Here is a 13,795-nt window from a genome sequence, read left to right on the forward strand (position 1 = left end):
CCTCCTCCCCTTTCCTGATCATTCCCAATACCCTGCTGTTGCTTAAAGGAAAACAGGAATTCTAATGCACAGGAAGGACTTTATCAGCACCGCACGAAGGCAGGCGAGAGCTGGAATTTCCTCTGGCAGAAATGGAGCAGGAACACGTGAGACAGGCCAGCCTTTAAGGGAGAGCGACACGCTTGTCACCTGTATGTGACAACTCCAAGGAGGCCCACAGACCCACTGGCAAGCACCTCGGGGTGGGGGGTGGGGTGGGGGCAGAAGGGGGAAGGAAGAGAAAAATTGCAGAGCATCATCGATTTCTCAAAGTATGCCACTAATGCTTACAAGAATTGGTAAGTCAGGATACAGACAGACAGACACACGGACAACACACATACAAACGTCACGATCATCTGAAAGTCATCTTGCTGTGTGTCCTGGGCACATATGTCCAGGGGTGGGCAGTAGTCTGGGAGTCAGGTTACATTTTCCCCACCATCAACTGGAGAAGCGCACAAACAGAACACAAACTTTCACCAACAAAAAATCAAGAAACAAAGGTAAAGACCAAACGAGAAACTATTCTTATTTGGGACAGCAACATCAATAACAAAAACTTGTTTTTTCCCATTCTGTGAGCCCACTGCAAACTGATTGTAAATGATTACCTGGCGTGTTTGAGAGGTGAAATAAGCCCAAATTCTACAGATGCATAACATCCTTTTCAAATAATGCTACCGGCACTGCCACCAGGCAAGCAGTTGATTCCCAGTGAAAACAAGGCGCAGAATTCCATAGCTATACACACGGCACAGGTATGGATTCCTGAAATGCTTTCGAAGGGATATGAGGAAATGACGTTGTACAGAATAAAATGCAAACCGAGGCTCTCTGCTGCCTGTATTAAGACACAGCCATGTGTGTGAGCTCTCTTTTTATCAAAGTGAGAAACCTTTCTAATAGTTTCAAGTTGAAGGCAAACAGAGTACAGGGAAGGGGCTCTTCCAGCTCTGCCAGCCTCTTCCGCCAACTGTTGGCCGGACGGCAGCAGATAAAGAGCTAGAAGGGTTACACACAAAACGAAAGACACAACAGCATGCCGCGAGTTTTGTCCTGCACCAACACTGGCTAGCACTTTCTTCTAGAAAACGCAGTAACTGCAACACGTTCACTGTCCTGCACCAACACTGGCTAGCACTTTCTTCTAGAAAACGCAGTAACTGCAACACGTTCACCTAGGCTAAACTTTTCAGGGTACACAGCAAGTGACGTTAATTTTATGCACTGCAGGCTCTTTTATTAAGCCAGCTGCTATAAAAGCTCCTTACCCCTCATGAAAATTACAATCATTAACCACTAACACCTCAACTATGTTTTAAAGCAAATGTCATCCAATAGCTATCATATAATCGTTCAAATGAGGCTGGCGTAAGCCTTTCTGTTTGGGCACTGTAGTGATTGGAAGGGATCACGGAGGACTTCCTGCCACTGGAAACACTGGTTTGCCTCTGTCACTCAGCCCTGTGCTGAGTTTGAAAGTCAGGCCTCTCTTCTGACAGTTTTCCAGAGGAGGGCTTTTCTGAAAAGGGGAGCTGGGGGTGGGGTGGGGGTGTAGGGTTGGGAAGGTCCGACAAATAAGCCATCTGAGCAAAGCATTACCTTCAAAGCAGCTGCTTCCTTCGAATGTGTTGGGCCTTGGCTTTTCAGCCCAGTCCCTGTAGTAGTACAAGTTTATTTGCTAATCTACATGTCCCCAACTGCCTTCCTCTTTCGTTGCTGTTGTGAGTTGTCCGTGTGGCGTTGAACTGCTCCATAAGGCAGAGCTGCTGCTGTGCATGTGGCCTTTTGGAAGGAGACTGCCAGGCCTATCTTCAAGGTTCCTCTGGGGGGTTAGAAATGCGGCTGTTTGACTGGTAGTGGAGCACGCAGTCAGCAGGGGAGCGCAGAACGGTTTGTGTCTCTCAGGCGCCCCTCCCTTGTCCTCAAAAATGCTGTCCTACAAACGTGTCGTAGAACATTTATTTCCACGGAGGGCCCCACGTTTCACGGTCCAGTTCAAGAGACTGATTCACACTAAGGCCTATCACATGTTGTTTATGGAATCTGAAGGGAGGACATACTCCTTCCCTCCGGGGTTTCAAGGCCCAGGAGTTATCACTAAAGTTGTCCAGATTCAGCTGCTGTACAGGTGACACGAGCATATGCAAGGCAACTATGGATAGTCTAGTCAGTAAAACACCCCCCTGGCCGTTAACAAAAATCATAACTCACAAGGACACACAAAACATAACCCACTACCCAGAACATTGGCTTTTCCCTTAGATTAAAATATTTGTAGCATACGGCTTTTCTTCTCCTTTTATTTATTTATTTATTTTTTCTTTCCCTAGATAGTTTCCAAGTTTACATCCTTCAAGAATAACTGCCTGGCTTTCTGCCAAATGAGATGCAGAAGTTTCATGAATCCGGAAGCCAGCGTGGCAGAGGAAAGCATGTAAAAATACATGACGTACGTAGAAAAATAAAGAGACACACTCTCTGTGTGCAGGTGTGTGGGAGAGTACTCAGATACATGCATTCCATGAGATCTGTTCCGTTCTCCAGCCCACAGCATCACGGAGACACCAGAGGGCAGGGAGTGAACCTGCTTCGATTCCCAGTGGCCTTAATAATTGGGAGTCAAATTTGGTACTTTTGCTCTTCCGTAATTGCATTAAAAGAGCAGTGTTACCGGCAGAAAGGCAGGGAAGACCGAGTGGAGCACAACAGAGGGAGATGGAAAATAGCTACAAGAAGCTAGGTCTCCAGGGGCAGTATTTTCTATTTGCTGGGCTACAGACTCACAGCTGATAATGCAAGTTGTAATTAATATAAAAGCAGGAGACAATATGGGAAGAGCTTGTAGTAGTGGGGCCACAGGAGATCACTCGGCTGCTCTCCTCTGTTTCTCATTTACACACAGCTTCCCCTAGAAAACACAATTCTGCCAGTGTTTTCTCCCTTGAAAGTTAAAAAAAAATTGATTTAGCACCATCATTGAATTTTGCTAAATCTAGAAAAGAGCACAGAGGACGGGAGTCTCTAGGCATGAAAAGCAAATCCTATGCTCACCTCTTTTGTGGAAGTGGCAGATGGGGTGGCAACGGCAACCTTTTAAACAAGGGATGCCATTTCCGAGAGGGCACCTGGCTGTAGGGTAGCACTTAATAAATCCTGAAGAAATCAGTAGGGTTATTTTCCCTGTTTAAATGGTTCCACGCTGCTGACGGTTCTTGCACTGACAAAACGCAGTGCGGTCAGATGTATGACTGTAGGACTTCTAAATAAATACAAATCTGAGTCAGGACGTAAAATGGATAAGACTTCAAGGAGGCAAAAAAAGAAGGAAAAAAAAAGGAGAAGGGTGGGTGTGGGTGGGTGGGGTGGGTGAGAGAAAGACCATACCACCCTCAAAAGTTCAATCTAAACTCACCTGAAATTCATTTTTAAATCCAAAAGGAAAAAGGGGATTCAAAGGGTATGTGGACTAGAAGAGAGAAAGTGGAGGGGAATTAAGGCTCCCAGAGACCGCCTCTAACAAACGCAGCACGTGACCTTAGGCAAGGGATGCCCTTCCTTTCGCTGGTACTGAGCACCTGCATCTCTGTAACATCAGATTGAGTCCAGATGATTCCTAAGATCATTTCCAGTTCTTCTTAATATTTCTGTTTGTTTGTTTGTTTAAACGCTTACAAATAAGCATTCGCTTCTCTAGCGCCTACAAAATGAAAACATAATGTGCACGCTCAAGATAAAAATTATATGTGAGCTTGCAAACCACAGTAAAGTAACTCGGAATCGGTGCTTTTAGGTAGAGAAACAATAAGCACAAATAAAGATATTTTAATCAGCAAAGGAAGCATGCCAAACTAATCTGACTTGTTATATGTCAGCAATAAAAGCAAGATCTACTTATAACTTTACACGCAATTAATAAGAAGCCACCTTTTCCCTTTGGCTTCCTGGCACTTTAGCTCCTAATTGACATGACGCTAAAGTTACAAAATAGAGAGTGAGGGCCCCTCTCCTGAAGCACTCAAGTCTATGAGCAGTAGAAAAATGTTCACTGTGGGGTTTAAAAAATAAAAAAGTTGGAATTCCTCCTTCATTATTCTAAAGTTGGCATAAGAACTCAGGAGAACTCTGTGTGCTTTCAGAACAAGGACTCACTCCTTAAAAATGTAAATACAGCCCCGGTCCTTCCCTCATCTCCTCCCCATGTCCATCTCTCTATTGAGCTCCAAGAAATAACATGTGAGCTACTCCCAAGGACGTGGCAAGCACCTTTTTGCAAACGATTTCTCCATTTAACGGAAAAACTTTGAGAAAAGACAAAATTCTTCTTGTAGCTTTGGTAGAATGCTATCTTATAAAAAGGGTCCTGTCATTTTGAAATGTATGGTGACACCCATAGAACATCTAGGCTAAAAAAAAAACAAACTCCAAAAATAAGCAAATTTTCATCTGGTGGTGAAAGCCTACGTGGTTGACAAGTGTACCTTTAACTTCATTCATCTCCATCACACTTACCCTGAAAATAGACTCCAAGGACATTGCCTGGATGATTTAAATAGTATAATTAGCCTTGATGGGGCATTGACAAGAAAACTATCAACCACTAGAAACTAGGAAGTAGTACAATGAAAGAAAACCCATGCCCCAGCTCTGTCTCCAGGGCACACAGAGCTCAGAGGGAGGAGCACTTTACTGAGGGGAACCCTCACAGATCTTGAATAACACTAGATAACTTGGGTAAGACTAGAACCTAAGAAGCGATCTCATAAAAGAAGTCAACCTTCTTACTAATAACCTTACCAAATCTCATTATTTCCCCTTTGACAGTATGCCACCTAAACGTATTCCGCTCTCCGCTGCCCACCCCTCCTTAAAATTTTTCTGAGAGAAATGGAATTCATCTGTAAGTCCTTGGGTGCCTTCCATTGGGAACAAGGTTCTGGGGAGTCTCTCCTCTAACCTAGCCCATTAAAAAAAAAAACACCTATAGGTATAAATAAACTTGTGCATATTCAGATATGCAGAAGAAAATACCAGCATATCTTCATCTAACTTACAACTGTCAACATAGAAATTAAAATAAATTTTTTTCTTAGTGGTGCTATCAGAGCGAATCAAGTTTAAGACACTTGTCATTAAGGTAATAGTCTCGATTATATTGCTTCTCTGTCTTAATTCTTTGAAGGAAAATAAAATGTAGGATCCTTATGAGCATGAACCAGGAATAACACTCTAACTACATATGCAATGAAAGCAAATACAACTTAGCTTGGAAAACACATTTCAAACAAGTGTATCCTACATCTCTTTTTTCTGAAGAGCATATTACAGTTACGCAGATAAACAGAATGGATATGATCTAGCACTCATGAATACTACAGACTAGGGTGGTCATCCCACACAGTTTTCGAGTCGAAACTCTAAAACAAAATCCATTTCTTGGCATATTTAATTTTAACGTGATAAATTTGAATGTCTGAGAAACAACATGAACTGCTATTTCCTTTCACCATCATGTATTTTTCTCCCTAATATTTCAAGGACACTATAGTAGCATCCCTTACCTATAACTATGACGTGTACAATGAGGGTATACGATAAAATATATTGTAATACTAAAGTATATGCATTCATTTTGAAGTTGAAGTTACAAAACACAAAAGAATTATAATAGCTAGTGTTTCATTAAAAAAATTTTTTGTTATCTCATTTCCAAACATCTTTTCCTCATAATGCCCACCATGTAAGTATTAATAACAGATGAATAGATTCAGTATCGTCATTGAATATAAAGCATGGAAAGTAAGACTTATGGTTGTCTTTTACAAGCAATACAGCTATGCTTTATATCAGGTTATTTATATAAAATTATGGAATGTGTAATTAGCACAAGTAATATTGAGTATATAAAATTTATTCTTAAAAGTCTGCCAATAATACTTGCTTTCAAGATGTTTATATCAATTGCTGTGATTCATTTCTATTTTCAAATTCTTTAATAAGAAAATCAAAAGCTATTTTAGTCCCTAATATGTTGCTTCTGACGCATATCTCTCTGCTTTCTACTACACAGAATTACACACTTATTTACTCCTTTCTCTCTTTCATTCTCTCCCTCCTTCCCCTGCACCCTCCTTACACACACACACACACACACACACACACACACACACAATGTAGCTTGATACCACTTAATAAGGATAGAGGTGTATATGTTTTGGGGGTGTCAAACAGCTGTCACAAACTGTCACCTCCACAAGAGAAACCTTGGCACGCAACAAATTAAACTCCCCTTCTTTTTTAGCTGTCATCATTCATAGCCAGTAAGTTGAAATGCTCTCAGCATTTCACGTGCAAATAAAACCACGAGGAAGCTCAGTAGATCAGAATGGTGGGCCAACAGAGAAAACAACAGGCTGTCGGGGTCCTTCTGAAGTGGCCCAGCATCACCCATACACCAGCGTTCACCAAATGAGATCCAGCCTGGGGCAATGTATTAAATATGCATATCAAAGCAAATGAAAAAATAAACCTGGAGATTCAAATTGGACACATTTACATGCTGAAAATGTTCCACTCAAGCCACTTTCCAGGTAGTGATGCAGTAGTATTTTCACTTTTGTGTGTGTGGCTGAGGGTAGGTGCTTGGGGTGGGGGTGGGGGTGGGGAGGGGTGTCTGGGCATGAGTCTTTTAAGGACCGGTTGAAGCACAGGAGGCGGCCTACCACAAAAACCATCAATATGAACGTGGCCCAATCTCTCCAAGGTTTTCTCTCACCTCCTGCATAAAATACAAGTCTGTGGCAAGCCTCTCCAGTTCCCACTCGGTGAGCTGGAGGAACAAATTATTGCTTCCTTTCAAAACAAATAGCAGGGGGCTGAAGTAAAAATGTTATAGTTCAGATCTCTAGGAAATAAAAAGCTTTAAATTATGACGCCCAATGAGGTGGCAAGCCCTCATGGGTTCAAAATAAATCAGTTGTCATATTCACTTGATCGGGGCCTGAACGGGGAGCAACAAATGTTACAGCGGACTCTTTCATGCAAGGCTGATGCCTATTAAATGATGAAACCACTAACCTCTTAGATACAAATTCCTCCTTGAGTATATATTTAAATATTACAATAGTCCTCCCATGGGCATTTGTCTGCCAGCCAGTACTCTAAACAGCCTACTTTCTCTATCTTTTCTGTATAAACATCAGCATGCTCTAGATCCATACATCCGCTCAAGAAACAGTTGCCAAGAAATCTCTTCTAGAAAACCTGGAGTTGAGATCCCTGGAAAAGGCAAGCTTCTCTGGCTATAGACCTCTCTCTCATCCTACAAACCATGGAAGTAGAAGTCTTTCCCTTCCTCCCATAATGCTGATGCATCTGACTTTAGAAACAAGAAATGAGGAAAACAAGCAAACAGCCCCAGAAGCAAACGCTTCAGAGAGAGCGTGTCAGGTCTTCTGGATTGCAGTCGCACCTCTTGATAGCCACGGTTCAACCCATTAACTTTTCATAGCTGCTACTGCAGCCAGGAATCCTGGTGGCACCGTGGTTAAGCACTGCTTGACTGTTAACGGAAAGGTCAGTGGTTAGAACCCACCAACAGCTACGCAGGAGAAAGACCTGACTGTCTGCTTCCATAAAGATTACAGCCTTGGAAACCCCGTGGGGGCCTCTATGAGTTGGTCCTGACTCCATTGCAAGGACTTGCAATTCATTTGGTTTGGTTAGCTGCAGCTGCATGCACCTCTGGGGTTTTGCTTAATGCATTCAACATAAAAAGGGTGTCCCAAAAGTCTTCCTTCCACCACAGAAGAAGATACAAGCGAGGATTTTTAACACCAAAGTATTTATTGTGTGTCAGAGCTGGACATCGCAGAGTTTGGGTTTTTTCCTATCTTGTTTAAACACCTGTGTTCTTAGATTGGCTTCCCATACAGCATAAAGGTTAATGATTACACCGTCTGACTGCATCCTATCAAAAACTTTTGGTGAGATGAGAGAAGAAGCTCAGAGAAGGTCCCTTCACTCTGCATCTCGACTCAGGTTGGCAATCTTGACATTTCCATTGACACCTCAACTCTTGAACACTCAGGAATTGGGGGTGACAAGGACACAAACTTCCTCCCGTCTCAATGCCTGTGTACCTCCACACCCGGTGTTAAATTAATATTTCAGTCCCAAAGTTTTTAGACGGTAGCCTATGTCATTTAGGTTTGAGTTCAACTGACTGCAGTATCTATAGACAATCTGTCCCCCACCCCCAGGCTTGAGCTCCTATAAATAAACTGTTCACACCCACTCTTTTTAACCTCACCACTCTTGCCTCTCCTACCAGCTGCAATCTTTCTCCTCTTTGCTTCTTTTTCAAATGTTCAGTCTCACTACATATGTTTTTTTTTTTTCTGATGAGCATCAGACTCACTAGATCAGTTCCAAAATAGGATTGAAAACAGAGAGAATAGAGAAAAATCTCCTTTCCTGGCCTGGCACACAGTCATTCCTTAACTATACCCTTCATCCTCATTCACCAACTGTTAAAGTGTTAAAATTCAGCCACTAACCTATGGTTACTCAATCATAACTCCCTCAGCTTTCTGTAATACATTGTTAATAATTGGTTCATCAAGGTTACTGTCCTTTATTATGAAGATGCTCCAGGCACTTGGCAATAAGTCCATATTCTGGCAATAAGTTTCCATACAGCAAAAGCCCTGAGAATTGTAATGTTTTCACTCCTTCCTTTATTTCTAATGCAAGGCAAGATTGCCAATAATTCTCAGGGTTGTCACCTCTGTGAGAGACTGGGAAATCAACCATCAGACCCCAGTTCTCATTCCTTCAAGCCTTCTTCTCTCTCTACCATCCTGTCCCCTAGCTGAATTCTTTCCCCTTTCTACTCCCAGGGCTGCACTGATGACAGAATTGGAGGGGGAGGGGGGATAAAAGGGTAGCAGTCATCACATCAAAGAGACAATTTACTAACAGGCAACATCACCCAAACCCAAACCAGGTAACTTTTCACAATAAGAGCACAACCCACTGGGCCACCTCCCTGGTTTGTTATGCTTCCCAAGATAGAAGTTACAAGTTTAAAAATAATAACAACAATGGTTTTTGCCCAGTGGCCTTTAAAGAAGGCCAAGGCTCTCAGACTTACATGGTCAGCGAGATTTGTGGAGGAGCCTGAAAGTTCCTCGTGGTCTGATTTGGAGCTGCCATCTCTTTCGTCAATGACGAGGTCGATGGGCATTTTCCCCTTCAAGCAGCTAATGTACCGGTGGCAGAAGTTATCACACAGTTCGTGGACCTAGGAGGAGGGTCACGACGGAGGAGTCAGCTCCCATTGTGGTGGTGGTCGTGGTGGACGTATGGTTTCATTTTCAAAGGGGAAGAATGTCAGGTTGTAAGGTTAGGTTAGGGAAGAGCTCGAGTGTGATGTGTTCCAAACTAACTCTAATTAAGGGGCGTAATAGTTGAAGGCAAGGAAACAATAGAGCAATTGTTGCCGGAGATATTATTCTCCAGAGACTTCCCTGAGCAACAAGTCACCACGGAGGGAGTGAAAGGAACAGGGACTAGAAATAACTGGGTTCAGACTGGGGAGTCCAGGGAGGAAAATCCGATTTGATGCTAACATCCAAACACTACACACCGGAATGGGGACCAGCATGAGCAGCTGCGATTCAATAAGCCACAAGTTTTGTATGTTTCCAGGGGAAAGTGACTGAGCTGCCGAGCTATGGAAAGACACCCAGCCAGGACGATTTTTCCCTCAGTCTGCACCTAATGCAGGCTGGGGCCGAAGCTGAGCTAATAGAGTCAGCAGGCTGAGTGTCCTGTAACAGAAATGGTTTGCTGCATTTCAAAAACAATCCTGAACACCTGGGGGGAAAAAAAGACGGGTGGGGTGGGGGCTCCTTAAAAAAAATGTCTAGGGCTGTCCTAATTCGCCCTTCCTCTGAGGCCCTGAGTGGAGGAGCAATTTGAAGGAAAGAAGTGTGGCTCATAATCAATCCCCCAGGTGCCCAAGACCTCTATCTCTTTAAAAACATCCCAGGTCCCCTAGGAGAGGGACACGCTAAATCCAAACGGGAGGTGTCCTTTCCTGCTTACCTTTTCTAACTCCAAAAGATGAAACCTTAGCACTTGGATTGCTTGGATCATCTGAAAGAAAAGTTTACAGGGTGGAGTTAGGGCACTGAGACGGAAGTGGGCTCTAGAAAAGCAGGCAGGTGGCCGGGCCAAACCCACACATCAAGAAAATACTCAGCAAAACCAAGTGATTACAGATCATCTCTGCCTCATTGGCCACGGGGTTAGGAATCTGTCTCAGCCCAAGCCTAAGCATTTAATTCCGCCCCCCGCCCCACCTCCGCCTCCCACGTTCACGGGACTTTTGTCAGGACTGTTTCTAGGACCAGACCCTCTTTCTTGGCCTCGGTCCTCTTTAAACGGTCTCCTCCCGCGACCTCAGGCCAAAAAAAAAAAGAAAAGAAAAGTGGCTTCATTGGCGAGAGGAGGCTTTTAGAGCAGCACACCCTGCAAAATCCGTCCTTCCTAAAGAAGGAAATACTCCAGCTGAATGGCGAGGCAGGCCTTTGAAAGCGGATTTAAGTACTTTTAATATTGAAATCGTGCAAATTAGCACCTAAAAGTGGCCTGCGCGGGGTCTGCCCCTCACCCCCCCCCCCCACGGGACCCGCCCCTCCGCCCGGCCGGCGGTGACTTCCTCCGGCTTGGCGGCCCGGGGCTCGCCCGCCAGCCCCGCAAAGCCGGGAAATCGCTGGCTTCTCCAGCAGCTTCCCTCGCCGGGCCGAGGCCCCAGCACCGAGCCCTGCCCTGGCGCGCCGGCCCCGCGTCCCGGCTCCCCTCCAACGGGCACCCCTCTCCCCCCCAGACCCCCAGCTCCCCTGGGGGCTGGAGGCGAATCCCTCCTAGCCTGTTGCCCTGGAGCTCCCCAGGGCCCTGGGCCTCAACTCCCAGGAGATCGAGGAGAAAGAAGGGACCAGTGGTGGGTCAGGGAGGGAGGTGAACGCAAGGAACCGAGTGCCTTACCAAATTGTCCAGCTCTGGGTTGGAGGAGAAAAGTGGCTTTTCGGCGCGGACCTAGAGGAAGCGAGGACAGTCCGCGTAAATGGAAAGCCCCCGTCGGCGAAGCAAAGCCCTGCCACGGACGTAGACGGTAGCGAGTGACCGGGGCTGGGGCTGTAGCCGCAGAGAGGTGGTTTTCGGTAACATGAAGGACACCGACCAGTGCCTTCAATTAGTGGGGTCGCCTGAAGAGGCTGCTGGGCCTTCTGGCCCTCGCCCCACGGGGTGGGGGTGAGGGCCTGGAACCGCTAAACTGGTGGCAGCAACTCAGGGCCCTTCTTTGCGCCCCAAGGAGCCCCTCACCCGGTTGTCCAGAGGCTGTGACCCCCGCCCCCCACCTCTGCGCCCAGTGGGGACAGTCAGAAGCGAGAGGCGCCCGTTTCCTCCCCTCCAGGGCACTCCCGGGTGTCCCGCAGCCCCTATCCCCAATTCTCCCTCAAGGAGCTGCGGGGGGGTGGGGGTGGGGTGTGTGTGTGTGGGGGGGGGTGAAGGCCAAGCCCCAGATTAGGAGCAGGTCAACTTTAATTCCAGGGTCGAGCCCCGGTATTCCTGGCTTGGGGGGCGGGAACAAACACCCATATTTATCTCCGCTTCCCAGTCGCCTCCAGGCTCTGCGATGGGGGCAAGGCCAGGCGTGCTGGCTGGGCCGGAGCAAGAGATCGGGTGTCCCCGCTTTTTCCTCCTCCGGGAGGAGGAGTGAGGGGCTGAGGGCGGGTGAGTGGGTCGGGAAGGTTGGACCTGCTTGGCGAAGACTGCGATGTCCTCGTTGAAGGAGTCGGAGGAGCAGACGTCTCCGCCGGCCACTCCGGGTTCCCGGGGAGTACAGGTCGCCAGCTCGCACTTCTCAAAGACCAGAGCTAACAGAGGAAACAACGGGTGCCTAACGGGCAGCGCCACGCAGAGACACACACACGGAGACGGGGTGCAGAGGGGAAGGAGCAAGAACTGTAATCAACAAGTTTGGAGGGTGCGGATCCCTTCTGTAACACCACAGGCACGCACCACCCTTGACAACCCTTCCGCAGCCAGCTGAGCCGGGCCAGAAACAGAAAGGAAAAGCGGCCGGGCCCTTTCCCGGGGTTCAGAAGTCCCTGGGCTCCGGCCCGAGAAGCCCCCTGCCACGTTAGCCGGCCGAGAGAAACTAGCCTCCATGGGAACCGACTGAGACACCCAAGACGCTCGGGCCACCTGGAGCCCCATCCTTAATCCAGAGCGACGCCCCGCATGGCAGAGGCCGCAGGAGCCACCCCTGCGACCCAGCCCTGACCTCCGTCCCCATCCCCCAAGCCCAGGGAAACTGCAATGAAAAAAGAAATTGTTTTAACTTGGCGTTTTAATGAGAATTTCAAAGGAGGCCCAAGGCTTCACCTACAGGCACCCCGGGAGTGACAGTGCTCAAATCGGAGCGAATGCGCCCCTAACCTTTCCACCCCCTTGCCTTATAAACTTGTTTGCTGGCCTTCTAGTAAAGCATGGGTGTGAGGGCCAGGATAACAGGAATGTTAAACTCTGAAGAGCGTCCTTCCAAAGACCACATTTCTCCCAGCGTTGCAGCAGACAAAAATAAATCCTGTGTCAAAACTTGGAAGTGTGCGTGCGCGTTTGCCCTTTGTGTTCCAGCCGGCGGTTAGCTGCACTTTGGGATGCTTGCGGCCTCTGGCTCCGGGCTCAGTGGGCCTTTACGGACCGCCCCCCCTCCGGGCACCCCGCTGCCTTCTCTCCGGACGGACCGGGCGATACCCGGGTGTCACGGCACACCGCTGTCCCTCCCCAGGTTCTCTCCGAATAATGCATTATTTTCAACCGTTCCCCTTACTCCTCCCTCACGAGCAGCTCTTCCCAAGCAGAAGTGCCTTCCACCCCGCTGCACTTCAAGGTCTGCCCCTTTATTTACAGAGAATTAAGAAGTGGGTGATTAGGACTTCCTGGCCGACAGAGGCAGCCCTGATCTCAGTTCAAGCAGCGTTTACTGACTCCCAGACCCCGGTAGGAAGCAGAAGAGGGGGGAAAAAACATTGCTCCTCTTCGCAGGAAAACTTTCCCCTAGTCCAGGCCTCTGCGAGGGGCCCTGCAAGGGCCAGCTCTGCGTCCTCTGGCCAGGAATCCTGCCCCGGGGGAGGAGGCCCGGCCAGTTTCCGAGGACCCAGGCACTCCGGGCTAAGGGGTCTAGAGTGACCCGGCCGTGGGAGTGGAGGAAGCCATAGCTTCCGGAACTTGCACCGCAGCAGCAGAAGAGCAGGCCCCCTTCCTTGCCCTTTCCACCACCATCCCCAAGCAGAAATAAGTCTCCACTGAGTCACCCACACCCCCCTCCCATAGAAACACACACACACTCGCACTCACACTCCAACACAGAGCTGGGTCGGGGGGTGGGGGGTCGGTTTACCCATAGATCGCGTCCTTGTCCCGCTTCAAGGCGTCGTTGACAGCGGATCCCATGCTGGCGGGCATGACATTGGGGTGCGGGGCGTGCGCTCCGTAGTGCTGCGTGGCGTGGAGCGGCGGCCCGTGGTTCAGGTGGTGAACCGGGGGGATCGGCCGCGGCGCATGAGGGTCTCCGTACATGGAAGCGGGCACCCCTACTCCGTCCATGCCTCCGTAGTGGGGTAACTCATCGTACTGTCGGAACCCGGCCGAAGTCAGGGGCCAGAGCAGAGAGAAAGCC

The 13,795-nt window shown here is 47.8% G+C and overlaps 1 protein-coding gene across 2 annotated transcripts in view; it reads right to left on the bottom strand.

The window, feature by feature from the left end:
- Window positions 1–13,779, bottom strand: part of MEIS2 (Meis homeobox 2) — a 234,817-nt gene extending 221,038 nt beyond the window's left edge. For both annotated transcript variants that reach the window (XM_004712690.4, XM_004712687.3), the window contains exons 1-5: window positions 13,517–13,779; window positions 11,869–12,010; window positions 11,095–11,145; window positions 10,153–10,203; window positions 9,197–9,346 (exon numbers count right to left, since the gene is read on the bottom strand). In XM_004712690.4, the coding sequence (XP_004712747.1) occupies window positions 9,197–9,346; window positions 10,153–10,203; window positions 11,095–11,145; window positions 11,869–12,010; window positions 13,517–13,722 (600 nt within the window). In that variant the 5' untranslated portion in view covers window positions 13,723–13,779. The remainder of the gene's footprint in view (window positions 1–9,196; window positions 9,347–10,152; window positions 10,204–11,094; window positions 11,146–11,868; window positions 12,011–13,516) is intronic.
- Between the last annotated feature and the right edge of the window lie 16 nt (window positions 13,780–13,795).

The sequence above is a fragment of the Echinops telfairi genome, unplaced genomic scaffold, assembly GCF_000313985.2.
Source record: "Echinops telfairi isolate 266 unplaced genomic scaffold, ASM31398v2 ScPeMD7_18;HRSCAF=68, whole genome shotgun sequence".
Lineage (NCBI taxonomy): Eukaryota > Metazoa > Chordata > Mammalia > Afrosoricida > Tenrecidae > Echinops > Echinops telfairi.